This window comes from Euwallacea similis, chromosome 4 (genome assembly GCF_039881205.1).
Source record: "Euwallacea similis isolate ESF13 chromosome 4, ESF131.1, whole genome shotgun sequence".
In the NCBI taxonomy this organism is placed as follows: domain Eukaryota; kingdom Metazoa; phylum Arthropoda; class Insecta; order Coleoptera; family Curculionidae; genus Euwallacea; species Euwallacea similis.
Genome location: NC_089612.1, coordinates 7575646 through 7601680, shown reverse-complemented (window position 1 = coordinate 7601680; position 26035 = coordinate 7575646). Strand labels below are relative to the sequence as shown.

The 26035-nt window shown below is 35.5% G+C and overlaps 1 protein-coding gene across 4 annotated transcripts in view; it reads left to right on the top strand.

Moving 5' to 3' along the window:
- The window catches only part of LOC136408110 (transcription factor Sp9-like), an 85299-nt gene that overhangs the window by 33682 nt on the left and 25582 nt on the right, over positions 1-26035 (top strand). The window contains exons 1-2 of one of the 4 annotated variants that reach the window (XM_066388924.1): positions 14043-14269; positions 16140-16199. The exons of 1 other annotated variant lie outside the window; for it this stretch is intronic. In XM_066388924.1, coding sequence (XP_066245021.1) covers positions 14195-14269; positions 16140-16199 — 135 coding nt within the window. In that variant the 5' untranslated portion in view covers positions 14043-14194. Of the gene's footprint in view, positions 1-14042; positions 14270-16139; positions 16200-26035 lie in introns of those variants that run through there. 2 more of the 4 variants (XM_066388925.1, XM_066388926.1) reach the window with 2 other exon arrangements.

Here is a 26035-nt window from a genome sequence, read left to right as displayed (position 1 = left end):
TTTATTTCTATAAAATCTACTAAAATACTTGAACGTAATACACCACTGGAAAGAAATTTTCATGTAAATTCCAATTTTGAAAAAGCCACGATGGCGCTCATGAGAAAATCCATAGTAGTTTATGATATCTCAAAAACCTATCGTCGAGTAAAAATACCGATCACACCAGTAGAAAGCCAGGCGAAAACTGCTCTAGTAATGTTTCATTATTAGTTTCCTCCGAGTAATGGTTTTCCAGTTTTTTGAGAAAAATGGAAATCCAAATCTTCGGTTTTTATCGGTCATTTTTTAAAGTATTCAAATTTTTTCATATTTGCAAATGGAGTATTGTTGAGTGCCAAAATACGCAGCATTGCCTCCATTTAAGCAATTTTGTATCTCTTACCGTTACCGAGATCTCTAGGTATTGACTTAAATCTGTTACCCTGTATATAAAATACAAAATATATTTGCTGTTGCTATTACTCACATTATTAATAAAGTCTGGGCACGGGAAAGTGCCATAGAAGTAATCAATAAAAAATTGTGTATTTCAAATGCATTGATAAGTTATCAAAATGTGATGAATTCCATCGTAACATTTTAAATTCCGCTTAACAAATAATCTGTGTAACATCAAAACATATGTTTATCAATAATTTGTAAAGGAGTAATATGTCAGAATTCCAGCGCCCCTTTAGAAGAAAGTAAGTTCAGAACGTATTATAGGTACATCTAAATATACGGGTGTCCTAAAAAAACTCCGCAGTTGCTGGAGGTAGATGCTGCAACTAAAAATATGTGGAGAATTATTTAGGCAAATGATTCGATAAAAGTGGAATTTTCCACCCAAAAGCGATCGACTAGAAATTTGTATCGTAGTTATTTAATTTAAATCAAGTCATTCTTGATAAAAGCAGAATCTAAAATTTCGAATGTCTGAATCTAACAGAATGAAATTGATTTACAACTAGCTGATGAAGTTTGGTTTTGCGAAAATGTCTGGATTTCGAAAATTAGGAAATTTCTGAACGATGTAAAATAATTTATTGTTGTGGAAAGTTTTAACAAATTCGCGTGGTTCTCTCCAATTTAAACACCTTGAACCTTTGCACAGGTAAGTGACAATAAAAATAATTTTCTGCATTATCCTGTATAATTGTTCTTTCGTGATCTCTTAGTGCAAATTGTAGTTTTTAAAAACGCGGAAACATGCCACAAAATTACTCTCCAATCATTGTTATGGTCATCACAAAATAATAATATACACTTTAAGTGATGTTTGAAATAATATCGATTTTGTAATTACTATTTGCTTTTGTGATAATAATGAGCAATTAACGACATGAAATCGTAATGTACGTACATAAATGGTGTATGATTGATGTCATTACTGGAAAAGGACTTTTTTCCTCCGATGGAATTAATTCTGCTGGCAAGTTAATAAAGAGATGATAAAGGCACGAAACATTCCGAAAAAAGAGCAATCCAATAAATTTTTCATCAATACAGTTCAGGTTCACACGGGGCGAATTTGCGGCGCACATTACAAAGAGCCATTTCGGAGCTGGGCCCCATTGCCATCCAGTCGCGGACTCTATCTGTAATTAAATATCGCTACCCTATAATTATGGCCAGTAAATTTCTTTATGCGGGGGCCCCGATATAAACGCAGCACATCTTCTTATCCTATCTTTTTAGGCCCCCAAAAAAACATTATATACAAAAAAGGTTAGGAAACTGGTTAAAACTTTTGAGGGTTGACTCATATGAAGCTTAAGTGTTGCTTTAAGTAGTACAACAGATGGTCTGGGTTTAATTTGCCACTTTAATTTAAATAATAATTGCAGTCGGTTTGCTTAGTTAATATATACATTTTTTTAAATAACTAGGCAGCTTTTGGCAAAAAGATGGTGTAGCATTGCTCAAACTTTTCCTGTGCGCAATTTTCAGAAAATAAATCTACCACCTTCTCATACAGGAATACGGCAGAATGGACATGGTAGGACCTGTATCCACCAACTTTACATCTTCGTACAGATTTCTAAACTGATACCGTTATCAGAGCGAAAATTTCGCTTTTTTGCCAAGCGAATTTTGCCAAAACCCCAGTCCTTAACAGTGACGATAAAACAAGCAAAAACGAAAAGGATAAAGACTATTACACAGATTAGATTGATATCAGAAGTAATAGCACTCGTAATGAGTTGATAATTATGTTATAAATGGATATTTTCCATGACAAAAGAAAACTAAGGGCTTGTTAGTTTCTCATTTTTCTAATGACATCCAATTACGCTCTCGTTTGGAGAACAAGTAAAAATGGTTGATGAGGTTGGTTCGGGTTGAAGGGGGAGGAGCCGGCAATAAAACATCGTTTACTCTAGAAGGTTACATTTGAGATCTATTAAGTTATGGAGGAATGCATTTTTCCTACAAGTCCTTATTGAATGGAAAGCAGAAGGGCTGATGTGAACAAAATGCAAATTTAATACAACAACATAATTTTTCACTCCAAATTACCTTGTTAGTCTCTTAAACGCTAGTTAGTTTGGTTGGTCTTTTATAGCGTTTTGCTGTCTTAAATAGTGTTTCCTGTTCTCATTCATTCTAGGCGATCTTGCCGGCACCTAATTAATTGGCCACATCTGACTGCACCCCTATCAATCTATTTATGGCTTAAGATGCAACGGTATATTTTGCTAGGCTTGTCGATATGAAAATTCAACTCGTTCTTCTAAAAATGTGTAACAAAACGACATGCACGGAAATATTTTGGATTAGTTTTGGTCTTGGGCAGAATCGCGGTTCCTCGCCGATGCAATTCCACACACTGACATCCTGAGTACTTAAATACTGGCTATAGCTTTAATTCCTACAATTTGCGGCAACCTATATTAACTTCGGTAGAAGACGCCTGGAGTTATCGCGAACTATAATTTTATCTGTCTAATACGGATGCTAAACATCGCCGATCATATTTTTCCGACCCATACGGCCCTTCGAACCCCTTGCTACAATATATCTTGCTGACATTGACAAGAAAATCACAAAGGCAGCCTCATCATTCTTTATGCCTCACTTCGTAAATCTCATTTATTTCCAGGGCTGTATTCTGGATGGTTTAGCAAATATTTTCAGGGCTTTTATTCGTATTTGCCACCAACGAGATAAAAGCTTGAAAGTGGAAGAGCTCTCAGGCATGAATAAATTTTTTTCCGCAACTTCCATTTGCGTCCGCAGAAAAGTCACCAATATACAGGGTGTCCGAGAAATAAATGCCATAATTTGAATCAGTAACTCGTAAAAGGACACATCTTTTTCAAGTACATTTTTTTGTGTAAAAGGTATAGTTTTCCAGTTCAGTTTATTAAAAGATTTATCACACTTCCGCAACCCGTCTATGGCATCTAAAATTTTTTATCCTATTTCGGATCCTTCGCATAGGTATCTATTGCATTTTTTGCCTCCTTCCTGGTGTGCATATCTTTTTTTTTTTTTGAATAATCAATAAACGCTCACAGCTAAGTAGGAAAATTGTGTTGGTTATTGGGATGTTACGTTATTTACTATTAAAATAAACTAAATTTTTCACTTGCCTACAAAAATGCCTATTGGGGGTAGGGTGATCCGGGAAACAATGTGTATAAATCCTACGACCCCACTACAGTTTTCATTAGTTTCTCCATGAGCTAACGCCATACCAGTGTCCTCATAATTTATAAAGCACAATATTTTACAGCAAAATTTCCTAAATTAGTTAAAAACTTTATAATAAAATAATCCACAAAATAGTGTGCACTTCGATTTTTTTAATACGTAAAAATACCGGAAGTAAATATGAGTTAAAAAAACTTATTTGACAAAAGTTATTGGTTTTGCTGAGTTCCGTTACTTGTTCAAATTATGACACTTATTTCTTGTTGACCTTCATTTCTATGTTGAAGGCTGCATATCCATATACATATGTATATATTCCAGTAGGTTATCATTTTGCCATACCTCTTGCAAGACCTTACCGAAATCGATATTCTGGATGCGCCAGGCCAATAAAACACCTTTTTGTTTTTTCTTTTTTTCTGACATCCAGGCATACTCGTCATAGTAAATTTTTGTTCATTTTTCTTTACAGACCACTTCTGTATCTTTGGAGCTTAATAATTATGAAAATTTGATGCCAACTGTGTGATATTAACGTTAACCATGCAGTGCCGACTGTGCGGTATCAATATTAAAGATGCAATGCCAACTGTGTGATATAAACACAAAATGACAATAAAAAATATATAATAGAGACCACGAATTTCACCGATCTGTAACCTCGATTTAAGTCTTATCACTTAAACATTTTTTGAAGTGTTACCGAAAAAACATTTATGAAGTCCAAACAAGATCATAGTTACTTAGTTTTCCTATCAACAAAATCGTGATCCATATATAATCTCAACAAATGGATAATTGATGGATCGTTACCTCATTATCTATGTTTCCAGAATACGTTAATAATAGATGGTATGGATTTTACCTTTGGTATATTAAAAAACAACAAAAAGTATACAGGGTCTTGAGTGAATACTCGTGGAGCATTTTTAAGAAAAGAAAATACGTAAAATTAATGGGTACTAAATCAAATTATTCTATAATATGTTCTTCTTATATCTAAATAAATCTGAAAAAAAAAATTGATGTACTTCTAAAAATTCCTAAAAATCGTAAAATATGATATTGAAGAATTATGCGTGAGTTTCAATTTTATTTTGATACTCAATTTTGAACATATTTTTGAAGGGTCCAAAAACTTTTAATCAGCGGTATGGTACGTTCTATATTTCTACCCACCACCCTGTATAGAAGGTTAAAAACGAACTTTTCTTTTTAACAAAAAGCACTTTCATCTTCAAAAAATGGATAGATAATTTCCATCGAGGTGAAAAAATTGATCAAAAATCTATGGTCGATTTCTCTATTTCTATGTAAATTATCTTACACCTAAAACGCCTAGAGATTGTCATCTTTCGTGATATTCATGCATTATACCACTAGTACTCCATTTATATTAGAAAATTTATTTGAGAATAAGAAACTTTGGAAATTATGGGGGTTGATGTTTGGGGTGTGGTTCTTTGCAAATTGAGAAACGCAATTCTTAACCATTTAAGTTTATTTTCAAGACCTTTTGATGCTGATTGGCATCTTCATTGGTCTACTAGAACATAAGGTGTGAAAATCTGAAGACTGAACATCAAAAAAGCAAAAATCATCACACAATCTGTAAAATGTGCAGTGAGATGAAACGACAGTAAAAAATGCACAAACTGCAAGAAGACTCACCACAGATCTTCTCATGATCTCTCATGTCTTGTTCGTGATCATAGTTTAAAAGAATCATCATTTGTAAGCTCGTTTTTTCACTTTCGTGATGTCTTTAATTATATAATTTATTCTATCCCAACGCATTCTATTCCGTCTATGCATTTGGATTCAGTGGGTTACACTGGGCGGTATTCTAAACAACATACGTATGAATGAACTAAAACAGAGATAGAAAACCGTAGAACCAAGCTAAGGATAAATTTGTGAAATTGAAGCTTAGCAGTACTATTGGTGTGAATATAAAGAGGAGAAGGGAAGCGCTCCAAATTGAGACCATTTTTGATTGAATAGCGATGATTGATGACTTTGATGAAGATGCCAATCAGCATGGAAACGTCGTAAAAATGAAGTTCGAGGGTTAAGAATTTCGTTTCTCATTTTACGAAGTACCGCACCCTAATAACCAACTTCCATAATGTAATAATGCTCAATGAACTTCGCAACGCTTCGATGTCCAAATATTTAAAAAATGTTTGAAAACTAATTTGAGCCAAATTTGGAGTTCTCAGTGAAATTTTCAATACTATCCAGTGGAATACCATACGTTGAGGTGCTACAAACAATTAAATTAATATTATTAATATAAACATAGAGCCGATTCAAGTAGGTATTTGAAGAAGGAATCGTATGACAAATTAAAAAATAACCTTTCACTTATTACTTCACACACTTGTATCAAATCCAGGGTAATAATCTTAGAGCCACATGGTGGGAATGGCTAACACTCACTCGAAGATCAATCCTTGATTAAACCTAATTTTTTTTTTATTGAACCGTCTCAATCTTCGACAAAATTAAATTTTTGATTAACTTATTGATGTTCAGAGTTTGTGTTCAAACGTTTCATCCAAGGAGATCTCGTAAATGTTTTGAGATAAAGTCCACTCCTGGTAATACACGGTCTCCGAAGAATTTTCTTAAACTATATTGGCGAAGATAAATAATGGAAAAGAATCGCCATTGGCCGCAGTTTAATTACAGTGCTATCTAATCGATATATCTCATTGACGAAGGTGGTTTTTAAAACCGCTTGTGTGCTGTACGGTAATTTGTAATAATTATTTTTAACTTAGCATTCTGAAAGAAAATATGAGCTACAAGTTTTTCAGTCTGGAATTATGATAAATGTCTTTTCGTGTCCCGATACTGTACACAAATCTCGTTCTTTCGCTTTTCCTTGGAGAACGTGCAGTTTGTTAGAAGTGTGCCTCAAGCCAGGACTTCACGACTTGCCTTCAACTCGGGATTTGTGCTGAGATATCGCAAAATTACAGTGCAATAAGCAAAGTAAAACGCCTTGGCCATACCTTAATAACATATTGCATTCTATCCTTCGCTACTGGTTTATTTCCGCTATGGGCCGAAGGCATAGATGATCCCTTGGTGACATAGAAATGTGCAGGCTCAACCCTGCAAGTTGTTTCATTGGAGGTACTACGCTTTTTTTCGATTTCGCTTTATCGATGTAACAAGCTTGTCAGCACATTCCTACGTTTAAACCCAGGTGTCTGATTCTCACACGTGCTCCAGGGAACTCCCAGTTCCGGCGTACTGATCGAGTTACGGGACACACCCACCGGGTCCTTATTTTCCATTCATTTCGAATCGAAATCTTCCCTTTATTATCTCTCATGCGAACCTTAAAGTAAAGAAGGGCATTTTCGAGGTATATCAATAGGATTTTGTTGTTTAATCGGGAGGATCTCTGGGAATAACTCTCGAAGGGGCGGTTACGAAAACGGACACTTATTTTCCGGTCTTTTGAGTTTCCTTTTTTTAGAGAGGGTTTTGGTAACACGCTAACGAGTAATTTTTAATTGTTATTTTTGAAATTCGATTACTTAATTTCCCATACCCATGGGAATAGAACAAAGAAAGTCTAGAATGGACTGTCTGGTTCTGTGCAATTTTTGGGAACCTTGGAATTCATTCTGACAAAGAAAGCCGCTGGCAGTGGACGATTTGTGGCAATAAAGCTCTATTAGTTTTAGAGGTTTTATGAGCACGTAAATCTTATGTGTTATTCAACATTGTTGGGAAATGGTCTAGTTTTCACACATTTTCCCGCTATCAAAATAGTCACACATCAACGTCACATAATCATGCACCAACATCACACAATCACGTACCAACATCGCACATCACATAATCAAAATCAGTAGCAAAACATGGAACTTTTATGACATGTTCTAAGTATGTACGAGCCAGCTTTGGTTGTACAACGAAGGTATATTATTTTCTTTGATGTTACCTACCACCTTTGTTAGATAAGAGAAATGGGTTATATAACTTGAAAAATGCAATTTTTTATTTACTCTGAGTATGAAATTATGAAGTTAAGCGCGGCGTAGACGTAAGCTGAGCTTAGGAACAAACGGCAACAGCAGAATATACTCGAATATACAGGGTATCTCTAAAAGGTCTGTACAAAATTCTACCACGGATTTCTGAGGCGAAAACGTGACGGTTTAACTCAATTTATCTTAGTCCAAATGTGGACGGTTTTCAAAATACAGGATGTCAAAGTGAAAATTAAATAAATGAAAAAAAAATTATTTCGTTTGTATTGGTCCTATCTGGACAAAATGTTGTATCGGGGGGTACTTAAAAACGAGGAATGAGAATCCGTTTACATTTTCGATGCACTATTGAAGAAAGAAAACCTTAATTTGCCTAAAAGCAATAATATTGATAAGGCGGCCCGCCAAACGTATATGCGAGGTCAGCGTTTTTAGTGTTCCTTTGGATGTGTGTTCTTTTTAAACAGTTAGTCCGTAATATATCGTGTTGTAATCAGGTGCTCCCTTTTTTCTTTTTCTCACCCACTGAAGTAACCCTCAACAGGTTATGGGCCCAGTGTGCGAGTGAGAGTAAGTCGCGAGTGTTGTAGTGAGAAGTGTCGGTTTGAGCTTTTGTTCGCAATTATACGACTAATTACAAAATTAGTGTATTATCTGCCATAAAAAAAAAAAATGGAGATCGACAAGCCTAGAATCGAAAAACTACGTGATTCCGAAAACTGGCAACAGTGGCAGTTTGTTATACAAACGATATTAGACAGTGAAGATGCGTTAGACATCTGCAATGGTACTGAAAGAAGGCCTGAAGAAAATGAACTGGACTATGAAAAGAAATTTAAAAAATGGATCAAAGGTGACAGGATGGCAAGAAAACTGTTCGTCACAACTGTGGAATCCAAACCGTTACAACTGCTGATGAATTGTGCCACAGGAGAAGAAATGTGGAAGAAATTGCACAGCGTGTACGACTTAAAATCAGATGAAAGTTTATCCCTAGTGCAAAAGAAGTTCTTCGAGTTCAAGTGGGACCCCAATGGTAATGTTGCACACCATGTGTCAAAGCTGGAGCAACTGGCCAGCAAAATGAAAAAGCTGGGAGGCGACATTCCTGAGTCCATGTTGATCACAAGAATTCTATCAACCTTGCCGTCCAAGTTTAACTATTTTCATAGTGCCTGGGATTCAACTCAAGCTTCTAAAAAGACCATTGAGACCTTAACAACTCGTTTATTAACTGAAGAATTACGTTTGGAAAAACAGCGGGAGGAAGAGGAGGAATCCACAGTCGCCCTGTTATCTAAAGTAAACCTAAAAGGTAATTTTCTCAAGAAGAAAAAGTTTTTTCAGAAACAGAAAGAGGACTCTAACGTGTCGCGCTGTTCCTTGTGTCGGAAAGTGAATCATGAGCGGAAAGACTGCAAAGGTTGTTTCTCGTGCGGGTCAAAAGAACACTTAATAAAAGACTGTTCGTCAAAACAAGGTGATCAATCGAAAAGACAAGCTTTTGTTGGGAATACTATTGTTAATGAGAACAGTGACAATTATTGGTTGATAGACTCAGGTGCTTCAAATCATATTTCAAATAAGCGTGAGTGGTTTTATGAGTACAAGGAATTCCCGGATCCAGTAGCAGTTTACATTGGAAATGGTGACCAAGTACTAGCACTAGGTCAAGGTAACATAGATGTAGAATCTTTTGACGGCAAAGAGTGGATAACGGCAACATTGTATGACGTGTTATTCATACCAGATATGGCTAAGAACTTATTCTCGGTTAAAACAGCAGCTAAGAAAGGTATTGACTTTATTTTGAAAAATAACGGTTCACAGTGTTTCTTTACTAGAAATAATAAAGTTATCGCTGTTGGAGTCGAGGCCGATAATCTTTATCGAATTAAATTACGTGTGATCTTGCCGAAAATCGTTTGTGCGGCGACTATGAGCAATACATTGCAACTCTGGCATGAACGCCTATGTCACCAAAACAAAAAATATGTGAAATGCTTTCTTAGGAACTCTGACATTGCATTTACCAATGACAACCTTTTTTGTGATGCTTGTGCTTATGGCAAACAACATCGGGAGCGTTTTAGCAGAAGGGAAGATATTTCAAATAATGCAAGAGAGCTTATCTACTCTGACGTTTGTGGACCTATGAGTGTGCAATCTCCTGGACAAAAACGATATTATGTTTTATTTAAAGATGATCATAGCAAGTATCGTACTGTTTATTTTCTACGTGAAAAATCAGAAGTAGAACATAAACTAAAATTATTCTGCAATGAAGTAAAGACAAGATTCGGAAAAGACATTGTTGAGTTACGTTCGGACGGAGGAAAAGAATACGCCAGTAAAGAAATATCCGTTTTTCTGGGTAACAGAGGAATAAAACATTCGATCACTGCTCCTTATACCCCTGAACAGAATGGAAGCTCTGAAAGAGACAATCGCACCATAATGGAGGCAGCTCGCTCAATGTTATACTCCAATACTAAAATTCCTCAATATCTATGGGCAGAAGCCGTTAATATGGCCGTATATGTAATTAACAGGACAGGACCTACAAGATTAGACCGAAAAACACCATATGAACTTTGGTTTAACAAAAAGCCAAGATTTGACGACCTCAAAGTGTTTGGCACTGAATGCTTTGTCCACGTGCCGAAACAAAAGCGTCGTAAACTGGACAAGAAAGCCCTTAAAGGATATCTTGTGGGTTATCTCGAAGGTGTCAAAGGATATCGTGTGTGGGTACCAGAGCTCTATGATGTAGTGCTAAGCCACGATGTTGTCTTTAAAGAAGAAACTCTCTCACCTACCACGTTTGAAATTGAAGATCACAAACAAGACGTTGAAAACAAGGATTTAGAAGAGACCAAAGAGGAGGTACCAAAAGTTTTGCCAAAATTACGTGACAGAAGCATGCTAAAAAGACCTGATTACTTCGGAATTCCTGTAGCTATGTTTGCTGAATTTGAACCAACAAATTTCAGAGAAGCAGTTTCTTCAGAGAACTCACAAAACTGGATAAAAGCGATGGAGGAAGAGATGTGCTCTTTACAGAAAAATAATACGTGGCTACTGGTTGATGCACCAGAAGATAAGAAAGTTATAGGAAATCGTTGGGTCTATCGAACTAAGCACAATTCAGATGGAACAGGTGCTGATCGTTATAAAGCTCGCTTGGTCATAAAAGGGTATTTTCAAGAAAAAGATATCGACTACTCAGAAACTTTCAGTCCAGTGGCACGTTTTGATACTATCAGAACAGTGTTAAGTGTAGCAGCACGTGAAAAATTAAATTTAAGTCAATTTGACGTTAAATCAGCTTTTCTTTACGGCAGATTGGAAGAAGAAATTTACATGCAGCAGCCTGAAGGGTTTGAAGATGGGACAGAAAGAGTGTGTAAATTGAACAAAGGCCTATATGGACTAAAACAAGCCCCTAGATGTTGGAATCGGTCATTTAAAGATTTCCTCATACACTGTGGCTTAAGGGAGAGTAGTGCGGATTCATGTTTATTTTTCAAAGAAAGTAATGAAAATAAACTGCTACTACTTCTATACGTCGATGACGGCCTAATTGCAACAAATAGCCAAGAAGAAGCCAATCAACTTCTCAGTCAATTAACTTCCAGGTTTGAAGCAAAAATTACAAGAGAGGTAAACAATTATTTGGGAATTGAGATACATCAATTAATGGATGGTTCAATTTTTATCAATCAAGCTGGTTATGTTCAGAAAATTTTACATCGTTTTGGAATGCTGGAAGCAAACGCTGTATCAACTCCCATAGAAACTGGATGGAAAGCAACTAAATCTCCTGAAAAAGAAGACAATTTTCCATATAGAGAAATTGTGGGAAATCTAATGTATTTACAAGTAGTGACTAGACCTGACATTGCGTTTGCAATTGGTCTTGCCTCCAGAGCACTAGATAAACCGACGAAAGCGCATTGTCAACTTGTTAAAAGGATCCTCCGATATATAAAAGGAACAGAAGATGTTGGATTGCTTTATTCCAATACTGGAGACTTCATGACCTACAGCGACGCAGATTTCGCAGGAGATGTCGAGACCAGAAAATCTACTACAGGTTCATTGTGCCTCTATAGTGGTGCAGCGGTGACATGGCGTAGTAAAAAACAGCAATGTGTTGCTCAATCTACTACGGAAGCGGAATATGTGAGCGCGGCTAGTGCGGCCAAAGATATGTTGTGGATGTTACGATTGCTAAGTGAAATTAGCGAGGCAAAACAGGAAAACACTTTGTACATGGATAATATGAGTGCGATAAAGTTAGCCAAAAACCCTGAGTTTCACGAACGTACTAAACATATAGATATTAGGTGTCATTTTATAAGAGATCTTTATGCTAAAAGTACAATAAAAATAGAGTACATTTCGTCGGAAATGCAAATCGCTGATTTGTTTACAAAGGCCTTAGCAAGACCAAGATTTAATTTTCTAAAAGGTAAATTAGGCTTAACAAGTTTCGAAAAAATTCTATCTTAGTGTTGTGTTGTTTATTGCTTTATTCTAGTTAAGTTTTAGGGAGAGTATTGAAGAAAGAAAACCTTAATTTGCCTAAAAGCAATAATATTGATAAGGCGGCCCGCCAAACGTATATGCGAGGTCAGCGTTTTTAGTGTTCCTTTGGATGTGTGTTCTTTTTAAACAGTTAGTCCGTAATATATCGTGTTGTAATCAGGTGCTCCCTTTTTTCTTTTTCTCACCCACTGAAGTAACCCTCAACATGCACATTATAGAGGGTGCAGTCAGCACTAGATGAACTCCCTTTAAAAGCATAACTTTTTTTATCACCCAGTATAAAATGTATTTATTACTAAATTTGTAGTTTCCCCATGAAAAAAGCGTTTTGGTACAAGTTCCTACCGGTATCCCTTCTTGAGATACTTGAACTTTAAAATTCGATACATGCTTTGAAAAATAACTTTAAAGTACATATTTATTCGTATGGTTGAAACAAAGAAATCCAAACTATCAACAAACTTTAAATTCTTATCATTTTTTAAAAATGTTCATGTTTTTATTTGACTATACCAATTTTTTATTATTTATTTTGCTTTACTGTACGAATAAAGCTATATACTTTAAAGTTGTTTTTCAAGCCATACAGCGGCGACCTTTAAACTGCAAAATATCGCAAGAAGGAATGCCCTTGGGGACGTGTACCACAATCCTTTTTTTCATAAAACATGTAGGAAAACGCAAATTTAGTCATAAATAAATTTTATACCGGGTGGTAAAAAAAGTTGTGCCCCTTCAAAGCGAGTTCACCTAGCGCTGACAGCGCCCTCTACAATGTGCATCGAAGATGTAAAGGAATTCTGATTTCTCGCCATTAAAACCCCCCCGGTTCGATATTTTGTTCAGATAGTACGATTGCAAACACAGTAATTTATTTTTTTCCTCTTTTTAATCTTCACTTTAATGTCCTGTATATTGAAAACCGTCCAATTTTGAATCAAGGTATTTTGGGTTAAATCGTCATGTTTTCGCTTAAGGAGTCTGTATCAGATTTTTGTACAGACCTTTCAGAGGAACCCTGTAGAATAATATGAAATATGTTATACTGGTTGATCGTGAAAGAACACCTCGCGATGGACGGGTAAAGGTAGGGCGTTGCCATCAAACGAAAAATGAAGTAATATTACATGAACGGATAGAACTGGCTGTATGATACATAGGGGTCAATTTGTCTAATAAATAAATTACGGAACGTTTACGGAACTGATCCAGCATGGAAGCTGAACGTATAGTAAACTATTCGCACGGGCGACCATGCAAGCAGGGGAAATCCATTTCGGACGTGTAATGAACAATAATTTCCATTATCGGATAGTGAAAACAATCAGCGACACCTTGAATTAAGTTCACTTCTGCAGAAGCTGTTTTTCTATTTATAAACGACTTTTCAAAAAAAAAAACCCGGCTTTGATTCATTCTTCCGCTTACCTTTATGGTAGAAATCGACTGTATGAAGCAAAAAAGCTTCATTGAACTAATGGCCCGACGTAATCCAATTTGTCAACATTGGCCAGCGGGTAATCCATAGATTAACCGAGCCTTAACGTAATCAGAAATTAATTCTCTTTAGTGCTCGGCCGCGATAGAATCTCCGTCCCCGAAACCGACGAGGACATGAATAAAATTTGTGTACACATTTATATTAAATGGCAACAAAACGCATTGTATCGTCTCCATTCATTAATTTATAACCGAGATCTTATCTCGGAGTTGTGTAAAGGTGGTCCTCGAGCCGGTATCGCTCCAATGGGGCCCCTCGGAGCGCGGGGGCGTGGTGCCCCACGCGGCTCGCCGAAACCGATGTCTCATAGGGGTCGATAGGATACGAATACGCAGTACGCCACTCACACGCTGTTCCGGTTCAACGAGAGGATCCCGTCGGGATCAATCTGTAATCACTAAATTAAAAGAAAAAGACGAAAGTACAGTTGTTACGGTGAGGTGACGGTAGTTTTCGGTTTTAATGGTGATTTTCAACAAGGATTCGGAAGATGAACTGTGCGTATTCGTCCTATCAAATTCAGGCCACGTCGCCTCAAGCTGCAACAGGAGCAGACTTCTTAGAGGTAAATGTTCCACTCTGTTTTTACATTTCCAGGCATAAGCTCAGTTAATCGAGGCGAAGAGGAAATTTGGCCCCCGATACCTGCCTCTCAGGTTACCGCTCGCTTTTTAACTGGTCATCTTGGAATTATCAAAAAATTATTGGTAAAGAATTCATTACCGAGTCAACTTACATGTGGTGGCCTAAATTGAAAACCAACTGAGAGATCGCTAATACCGGTAATTCAATAAAGCTCGAACCACCAATTTCTGTCACAAACCGCTAGTTATTCAGTTAGGTAATTGTCGGTAATTACAGTCAATGCTGCACCGAGACGGTAAAATCCGATCTGTTTATTCGGCTTGATGAACCAAGACGACACTGTTCTTCGATATTTAGACAGATCAATGAGATATAGACAGTAGTCCCGATGAAAAATTAAAAACAGAAATTATCATTATTATTTTTTAATGATAAATTTAGTTCAAAAACAATCAAAGCGATAAATGTAGTACCACCGCAAAGCCTTAGATTGCTGCACTCTTTTTCTGAAATTTGGACATGGCTATTATACAGGACTGTTCAAAAATAACGCATAAAGTTCGTATTTCGTAGACGGGGTGGCCGAATAAGAGTTGCAAGAAGAAGAGGTGTGCATATTTTAATGTGTGGTACTCCTACAAGATATGCTTTTTTTAATGAGATTCCGTCGAAATTACCACTGAGCTGTGTTCTATGGGCAATTTTGTGCAATTCTTGTCCTATTCCTATCTTCACAACTTTTTCAAATAATTTGCAGAAGAACCGAGAGTATAACATTTCCCATTTTGCATGATTCATAATTTACAAACCATCTGAGATCGAGAAAAACGGTTTATATTCCAATGTCAATTTTGAATTAAGTATCATAGTCCCTATGAAAAAATAATATAATTTTTGAAAAATTTGAAAATGTTGTAATTTTTATGTCCTATTTTCTATTTATTTCTGTTTGTTATTTTACTTTATTTGCATCCTACAGGAATATAAATTCGCTTTTACTCTATTGCAATGCTATGCGCGTTTACTTTGTTTGATCTTTCTTTGACTCTTTTCTGCTTATAAAGCATTATTTTGAGATATTGCACCAAACAATGGATGTGGGATTGGGGTACGGCGTCTGAATGGATTTATTTGTGCAGCCATATTTTACTCTAAGGGTACACAACAAGTGTAAATCCACCTCATATCAAAGCAAAACGAGAACATTACTTACCACATAGGCTAATAAGAAAAACGCCTATCTACAGAGAGGTTAAATTTAAACAACGGAGACCAAAATTACGGAAAAACTAATCTTTTTTATCTTTGGGAAAGCAATTGCAGAATGGCAATAGAGGAACGATTTAAAATTGTCTTAAAAAAGCTCTGTATCTAATTGCAGTTTTATATTCTTGAGACCTAATTATTGAGCTCCTTTTGTCTGCAATTTTGATTGCTTTTGGATCATATTAAAAAATTCTTATTGAGAATATATTAATTTCGTTCAATGAAATTAACAAAAAATTTGAAATAATTTTTTACTTTAAGGCCAGTCATGCATTATACAGGGTGTTTGAAAAAAAAGTTGTCATAACTTTTTTGCTGACGCACCATTTTTCATATGTAATTTTAAAAACTATTTTAACACCCCGTATCTCGAAAATTGGAGATTTGGGAACATGCGTTTGCTAATCAGACTGGACTTATTTTCTGATTATCTATCACCCAATATATTTTGATTCCGCAATTCACAGACACCCTGTATATCTTTTGCATCACATTATTGAAACTGCTGCTGCATGCATAAAATGCTCACATATTAGAAATAGGTCGAAACTCAGTCCCATTTACCTAACAAAACCAATTTTCAGAATGGTTGGACTAGCCGTATTCCGTGCAACTATAACCTACCATCAATTGTGAACCACCCTGTAAGTATATTCTAGTTTATCATCACAAATCGGAATTTCTAGTATGGTGACTCAAGCCGTTTTTCAGCAGGGCGACCAAAGACTAAATTTATATACTTTAGTTACAACTTTATATCGAAATATTATGGTTTTCTATACATATAAGCTATGCAGGAAAAGCGGTTAGTTTCTGTGATACAGGGTGTTAGAAGTTTAAGATTTTATCGAGTTTAATTTTCTAGCTCCTTCAGCTATTGAGATATTAAATTGAAATTTTGAACCTTCTTATACCAAGATAATGTTTCGATGTAGATTGGGCGACCTACATATGACTACAGTTTCGTCTCTAGATACTTTAGTACATGAAATAAGTAACGTACAGGGTGTTTCATAATAGTATGTCATTAATTTAGGGGAAAGCCGATTTTAAGTAACATAATTCATATAAAAATATGGGGGCAAATATTTCGTTTCAAAGGTACAGAGGGTAGGAAAATTGAAGTAATATTTCATTTTTGCTTTATAGCTTTTCCAGTTTTTGAGTTGTTTAGATCACAATGCGTTAATTTCGTTGAGTCTAATGGCGTTGCGTAGAGTCTTATCATAAGGTTTATGATCCTCGTAACAGTATTTTGATTGTTGTATGGCTGTATAAAATTTGATCCGCCTTAGTCCTTTATCATAAATATTAAATGAGGTGGAGGTTCAGGATTTGAACACAGTATTTTGCTTTATCACACCTTTACTTTCTCCCTCCTTACTGTATGATGAATTATCATAAGCCCCTCTTTCACCTCAATCTTAATTCCATCTTCCAAAATCTATCTCAAATCCTTCGAAATTTCATACCGCACTGACCGAAACGAGTCGTTGCATTATGCAAGTTGCTTCATGATTACGAACACTTCTTTTTTATCGCTTACTTTGATACTTCGTATAGATATTCGCTTAATGATAATAATTTGGAACGTAATTAGGTACCTAATAAATTTTCATAAATTCCCAAAAAATTGAAAAATTGACATCAAATTACTGATGTGCAAGTGTGGAAGCTCGTCTTAAAGACTAGGGAATGGTGGATTTCGTATGGAAATTGCCCAAGTGCGGCCCCCGCTTCGGGCGCTCACTATAAATTATTAAACTCGATTTCAAGATTATAGAATCATCGTATTGTCTTCAATTTTGGAGGTTTTTAAGCTTAAAACCGATTTGATTCAGTCAGTTCAATTTTTTTTCCGATCTAACTGATCTTCTAAGGCAAGTATTGGATAACTTTAGAGACTAATATATAAAATGTTACTGAAAACTATAAACGAAAGAACAAAATGAAACCAGGTGTATCTAGAGTACAAATAGACCGCTGTTTTTGATCATTTTTTGTAATTTTTGATAATTTTAGGTTAATTTTTGATCATTTTTGGTTAACTTTTGATAAAATTTTAAAACATTTTGTAGCACTTAGTAACACATCTAAGTACTCCAAACGAAAGATTGTTATACCTACTCCCTATTGTACCTTTTTATACGCAGAAACGTGTTTTACTATTTTCGAACATCCCGTATGTCCACGTATAACACTACTACTAGTCGAATTTGTCCTGGAATACAGTGCACATGAATTGAAGTTATACATTATTTAAGCATATCCATGAAGCTCAGAAAAAATGCCCTACAAACATGGTTTTACGGTTTCAGAACATGGCACCCCATTCAAAACCAATAAAGCCATTTGCGCACCGCAGGGCATATGGCATTCGGGAACTTTAGTAGTGTAACCTCTGCGAAAATTTGCGGCGAAAAACCAAACACGAAATTGCTCACAGATGGTTAAAGTCTTATTTAGGGGAAGTAATGCAACCCCCGATGCTGGTCACTAAATGACTAAATTAAACCACTGAGTGGTCTTGGTTGGGGGAAACTGTTAATCGTCTGATCACGTGAATAAATTTGCTATAGTATTTAACGGCTGATTTTGAAACCTGTAAAATATACATATAGCTATATCGATTTTGATGCAAATAGGCATAAGATCAAATTGCATAGAAGTTATTATTGATGAGTTAAAAGCACAATGGTATTGTTTGACTAGCCTTTTCATTGTTCCATATCCTATCAATAAATGGCAGGCGTTGGTATTTACCGTTTCAATGAATAAATTAGTGTATTCATTTAACTGTATTTTGTTTTTTGCTTTAGACAGCGTTTGATTTCAATCCCACAAGAAAAATCTTGAATGATTGTTTTCCTGTCCGCATCAGTTTGGTATACTTCCTCAGTTCTTTTATCCTGCGATAACAGCAATTTCATTATGGCAACCGCTAATTTCTGTCTCAAACTGATAGTTATACAGTTAGGTAATAGTTTTTATAAGGTCAAGAAGTACGTTCGTGATTAAAGGTTTTATTCTGCAGCATCAGCTCAATTGCTAGCTGAGGCTTAGTTCCTTATTGCCGCTGAAATTCTTGATGAACACAACTTCCTATAAATCACCGTTAGGATGCCATTGAGGAAGCGTGTATAAGTTTCAATAATTTAGTTTTTCATCATTAAAACTGTCATCTACATCATTTGCGAACGTAAATAACGCCTAGTTACCCGAGTCCACCGTATAATTTCCGCATAAAATTAAAGGCAATTAGTTTTCGTTATTGGTGCCTTACAAAAGTATACGTGATAATACTAATTTCTGATCGTGGCACTCGGGGTATAATTATCAAATTATATGTCCGATTAATTCATTTCAATATATTGATTGTCAGACGCATAATTGAAAATTTTTGGGGTCTTTCGGTTTAGTGCAAAATGCATTTGGAATTTTAATCATTAAAGCCTCTATTTTAGGCAAAAATTAACAGATCAGACATGATTTTTAGAATTTGCTCATTTATTTCTGTGCTTATGTGTTTAGGAAGTCTCCTCCCGAAAAAAACCACATTTATTTAAGTCTAGTGGTCGCGGTGGCCAGTGTTGAGATCAACGATTTTCGCAACCTATTCATCTATTTGGAAACGGTTGATTTCAACATTCCCAAACTTCTGTATTGAAATGCGGTAGCATTAGAGGTATAATTGCAAAATTATATGCCCGATTATTTAATTTCAATATGCTCATTGTCAAGAGCATAATTAAAGATTTTTGTGGTTAGTGTGAAATGCAGCCGACATTTTAACTATTAAACTCGTTCTTCTGGGTACAGATTAACAGATCAATTTTCAAGATTAAAATTGGCTCATGTAGATAATGATTCAGGGTTTAATGGCAACCATGATTATTTTTTCTGTGATTGATGGCTCGACTATGTTTCGAAATCTCAGTTAGTCTCCTTATTCAACTTGATATCCCCATATTCTCCAAATCCTACTTATATCCTCTGTCCATTAAATGAGCATTTCGTGCAGACATCACGTGGTCGCATCATGGTCGACAAATTGCTCTCTCAGTCGGCGACGTGACTCTTTGATCTAACCGTCGAATCGCGTCATCACATGGACGTGGGAGGAAAGAGCAAAGGCCCTCCTAAATAATTCATATATTGCCATTGCAGTCGTTTCGACATGACAATACCTTGTATGCATTGTCGCATTAAAGTTTAAACATTTGTTTTATTTTTCCATTGATATTCGCCGAGAGAGGGTTGGGCAAACCAGCGAGATGTCGCTTTAAAGATATATTTGCTTATCTGTAACCAAACATGGTAAAACTGGCAACTTTCGAATAACTAAATGTTAATAACCCATAGGACTTTCTATGTTTATTACACAAACTTCATTGCCGTGCTAATAGTTTTCTCACTTTATTTATTACTAAGTTTGCCATTTATGACCTTCAAATCAACTTTTAAAAAAATGTTCATGAAAAAAATTTATATATCTTCAGTTCTCTCTCTCAGTCTCCTTTCCAGCCTATAGAGTTCGTTATACATACATATAGTGTTGTTCAAGATAGCTCCTTTTATCTCTTACACGTAAATGCATTATCGTGCGACAGTTAAGATCTACTCTACTCAATAATTAAATGTAATTTTTTATAATGATGTCAGTGTTATTGATGCGGTTCCATAGATCTTCCTCAATTTCAACAGGCGTCTATTGTACAAGCCCCGCCCCCTTTAAAAATAAGCCACTTAACAAAAATCTGACGATCGGGGTGGTCATTGTTGAAGGGCAGTTATTTACATGACCTAATCATTGATTTGAAAGCATAATGAATTGAGGAGGAGTACCATTATAAAATATTCAGTGGCGTAATTGTAAAGTAAATCTTTTAGCGGCTTAGGTAGAATATTTTGTAAGAAATAAATAAGTTGAAGCGGTTTGGTGAAATAACTGGACCAACATCGCTTAACAACACCTGCCCTCACATTTATTTTAAACTGCTTTTGGTAATGATGGGTTATTGTAGCATAGAATATTCATGACTGTTATGCAGATTTGTAGTCCCTCTCCATGTAAAGCGAGCGAAATCCGTGAAAAAAATGGTCCTGTGAAAATCGGTGTTCTGACCTACGATGAAATTACGAAAAATCGTCCTTGGTTCTATTTTTTGCGAAACGGTTCCTGAACTTTTTGATACTGACATGAATGCAGTAGATTAAGTCGTGTAGTCCGATGGACCGTGGGCTGTGATATATTAAAATTTGGTTACACTGTGAAACAAATATTGTTCAGTTCTAAGCCATCTAATAAATGTTCATATGTCCATGAGGTAGTGGCTTTAACGGCCAGCGTCCGTTAAGAATTCCTAGCGATCCCCGTTCATTAAGAAGCGTTTCTCAAGCCTATTTTGAGGTATGTTAAATAACATATAACAGTATGACGTAACGAGAAAACATTTTACGCAAGTGTTTAGACTCATGGTGTATTCGGGCATCCGCACTAGCGCACGCGCAGGGCGGCAATATGGCCAATCTTTTCATTGTCTTTATTCCTGCAGTCAGTGCGCAATTTTTGAATGTCCGAATACGGGTTGGTCCACTTAACTAACGTTAAGCCAACTGGAAGAGAAAATGTGTCCTCTTTTTTCCGAAAAATTCATATGAAGCAGTGGCGTCTCGATCTTAGGGAATGGAAGAAGAGTCGTGGGCGCATGGTGGCACATCAAATACATAAACAAAACTGCGTCGTCTTTTTATGCAATAATGTGTTAATCGAAACAATTACCAAATAAATTATAACGAGGCGTGACTTCTGCAAAAGCAAATATCCATCCCCCATACGTATTCAATTTGTTAACCGGTCTGTCCCGAGATGTCTTCATGAAATCCCCAAACCCAATTGAAGGATAATTTGGTTGAGTATGTTGAGGGTCCAAATTGAAATTCGCCGAGTTTTAAACGGGGTTTATGCCGAGGGGCAAATGCCATCAGATAGTGCCAGTCACCCCAACTTGCAAATTAACCGACCAATCATGCGACCGGTGACAGTTTAAACAAACATACTCATCGATTAGGTAAGTGAATGCTTAAAGGTCCCATTAGACTTGGTTTTTAATTGAAAAAAAGTAATAAGAGGCGCATTCCTTCATCATCCATCAGATAATGGGCAAAAAAGTGCATGTAGTTGGGAAATAACATTTTGGTGGCGAACTAAACCCTAGTGGTGGAAAGCGGCTGCCTAGAAAGCTAGGTAGTTTCGGAGATAATGATGATGACTTTTATAATGACGATAATGCGCCCGAATAAGGCAGGCGCCGGCGTATAATTGCGACCCCGTCTGATACTACAGATAAAGTTCTTTGATGCTGCCTCTTCTTTGATCCTTCAAAGAGCACTCGTCGACGATGATCTTGCTAAAACAGTCGAGGAGACAATGGAGTAACGGTAGCTTGATCGTACAGGCATCAATTAGGTGAAGGAAACGCCTAAAGCTTTCTCATATGGTTAAACTTGATACAACCAATCTAACCTGAGTTTAGACAAAGTTTCTCATCACCGCAAATCGTTATCTACAGGGTAATTCATTAACAATGGGACAACCGAAAATTGGAGATGCTACAAGTCAAATGGTGACAATTGGAGAAAATATACCCTGCCCGAAAGCTGATAGTTGTGGATATATATAGGGTGTTGAAAGTTAAAATTTTAATTTATTTTTTGCCATTGTTCTCAAAATATCTGGGTTTGACACTTGAAAATTTGTAAAGTTATGTTTTTTTAGGTGACGAATGAGATGCGTTTGACAATTTCCGCGTTGCTAATAGATTATTATAAATTATCAAATTTAAACTTAGTGTTCGTTAAATTGATTTTTCTCGAAAACGCATCGGAATATTGAAATAAACAAGAATATATAATTAATGGAAAAATTATTGCTCTTTCAGATTTCGAATCAAATTTGTTGTTCGAAATGTTATCCACACAGGATAAAAATTCATTAACTGTGAATTCTGTAAAATTAACCGTCAGCAGCACCATCTATAAGTAACGCAGCAGTTCGAAAACGTATTTCATTCGTCGCCTAAAAAAACATAACTTTATAAATTTTCAAGTGTTTAACCTAGATTTTTCAGAATAATTACAAAAAAAAAATTAAAATTTAAACTCTTAACACCCTGTATACACATATATTCGTAACGTAAATGTGCATACATTCGTTAAAAATTGATGAAAGTATTTTTGATGAAAATGCTGGAACACGTCAAGTATTGTTTTTAGTTTTGTATTTTTTTAATGTAACAGACATGTATGTAGGGTTACCCATGTAGTTGATAAATGTAATTTTTCATTTTTTTCTTATGGAACCCAATGTACCTTATGACGTTTTTGAGTTCTTTGAGAGATTCTGAACATATTTTCTGCAACATACCCATGTCTAAATTCAACCGTTTTAAAAAAAAATACAAAAATAAAAATAAAGGTAGAACTATTAATATTTAAAAAATAACAATATAAACTACTATAATTTAATATATTAAATGTTCGAACTGTGCCCCGTTCACTTTCTGACAGTGGGTAAACCGCAATTTAAATTCCTCAAGAACTTTTCTTATCATTTGAGGAGGTATTAATTGAGCTTCTTGAGTAATTTTATTTTTCAACTCTTCTATATTGTTGAGCTTCTTTAAATACGCCCTATATTTCAGATAACCCCATAAAATACATCCATAGGGATGTGGTCAGGCGATTTAGCAGGCCACTCTAATTGCCTCCTTTATCTAATCTATCGAAAAAAATAAATAAAAATATTTATACATGAAATATGATCAGAACTTCTCAAAGAACTCAAAAATAGCATAATATATATGGAGTGTCATAACAAAAAATGAAAAAATATATTTATCTACTACATGGGCAATCCTGTATACTTGTCTGTTATGTTAAAAAATTTGCAACTAAAAACAATATTTGATGTGTTCTAGAGTTTTCATAAAAAATATTTAATTCAATTTTTAACGAATTTATGTGGGATTTTTGGTCCTCTATGTATACGAAACCATCAACACTCGGATTATACATATTTTCTCTAATCGTCACCATTTGACGTGCACTATCTCCAGCTTTCGGTTGTTCTGTTATTAGTGAATCACCCTGTATAGAGTAGAAAGGGATGGAGACGGTTGACATTATTTATGAATAGCTTGTACGATTAAGTGAAGGAAACACCTACAGCTTTCCTATCCAGCTGAGCTTGATACGGTCCATTCCACCTGAAAATGTAGTATAAGCTCTTAGTTACCCCTAATCGTTAGTTATAAAGAGAAATGGATAGAGAAGATTTACACCATTTATTATTAGCTTGGACGATTAAGTGAAGGAAACATATAAAGCTTTCTTAAATAGATGAACTTGATACAGTCAATTCGACCTGAAAGTTTAGATAAAACCACGACCTAGGATTAGCCACCTGCTCAATGTGCCAACACTTCAAAACAACTTCATTACGTATCATTATGCGGCCACAATGACAAAATGGAATTATTAATCCGACAACAGGAACTATAAAATCCCACTTTAATTAAACACTGTTGTTTAAATCAGTGCCATTATCTATGGGCGGATAATTCTCCCACATTATGTATCTTTTTTATTTACAAGAACTAGGCTGTGTTGTCATTAACGAGCTTATACGAGGCAGTCGGATTTTGTGCTTTTTGTCCTTTCAAAGTTGATAATAATAGTATTAATGTCGACTTTGAGTTTTTAATGGTTTTATTATTTGAAGAGGTACTTAATTTTTAGGTAAACCAACCAAAAAATGATGGCTCTGCTCAATGTACAAAATACATTAAAATATTTTCGAAAGGTGGTTTTATTTGAAATTGTTTGCCAAATTCCTTGGTAATGAAACTGATAAAAATATTTTTTCAAAGAAACTTTAATCTTGTTGGAGGAGACACAGGGTCAAAAGTGAGTACCTTAAGAAATCCCAATGAGCAAGTAAGAAGACAAAGCTTCTCTTTCAACTGGTTTCAGGTTAGTCTCAAGTGGTTTAACTCGAATTCCGATATCTGAAAAGTACGCTCTGAGTGCCGCAACAAGGACGGTAAAAAAAGTCAACCGCACTAGGTACGCACTAGTGCGGATGCCCCATTACACCACGAGTCTTCAAACCTGCGAAAAATATTTTCTCGTTACACCATACTGTTATTGCCATTTAACACGCCTCAGAACAGGCACAAGAAACGCTTCTTAACCAACGCCGGCCGCAAGGGATAAGCAAAGCAAATTTTAAGCCCTAGCGAAGATATTAAGGTTGGCTGGAGGAAAAAATTATTGTTATAAAATCTTTTAGATATAATTAAAAAAATAACAAAAAGTATCCAGCTGAACGTTAGGAGAAAACGTTAATTTAAGTTAGTTCCCACAACGTGCAAAAAAACAAATTTGGTTCTCATCTTACAACATAACAAAGTTTGGATTTTGGTTCGTTCAAAAATTTATCAAAAATTCTCTCGGGTGAACGGAAATTAGTATGAATTTGCAGAAGGTTTTAAACTGGATCCCTTTAACAGTCTCTGCATCTCTTATTGTTTTCAAGATCTCAATTACATGCATTACCAATTTGGATCACATTGCGTGTACAGTTAGGATTAATAATTGTTTTCTTTACTATATATATTTACTTTCCTAGTTTATTGTTATTACAGTAGCATGGACAAGGAATAGTGATTTGTTTTATTTAATGAACACAGCAAGCAATAATTTTGGTTTTATTAACTCTAGGCAGTCTAAAGAAGAGAAGCTATAGCTTTTTTTATTTGGAGATTAGGCCAATAATTATTTCCCTTGCCCTTTTATAATAATATATTATGTAACAAACGAAAAACAGTTCTTAACACACGAGTGTGAAATGTAGCGCACAAGCTGATCGAGTATGCGACAATCGTGCGAGTGTGTTAAGAGATTTTCTAGCGAGTTACGTGCACTATCATTCATAACATAACTCGGGAAAATTTTGTTGTTTTTTGAGATAGCTCAGAAACTAAACATAATTTTGTAGCTTTGTTTGCATCAAGAAACTACTCCCCTGAATGTGCCACAATACCACACAGTGTATAAAAAATACATATTTTAAATGCTTAAGTGCAGCTTGGAAGCCTTTTAACGAAAAAATTAAACCCATTTTCGAATCGTCACAAATTCACGGAATTTGTGGTACTTAATGGAATTCGCAAAATTTATGATATCTATCTTTTTTTCAAGTTTTACTGCGACATTTTGTACATTTCCTCCTCAATGTTTGGTTACACGTGAGTGTTACTAACTAATAGGTTGTCTAAAAATGAACATGTTTTTTCGCAATTATCGACCCTAAATTTCCGTTCTTTCTTTATTTGAAAAAGAAATGAATGGGCCTTCTTAGGATGTTCGTATGGAGTCAATCTAATAAGGGAGGCCGAACCAGTGGCGTTGGAAATTC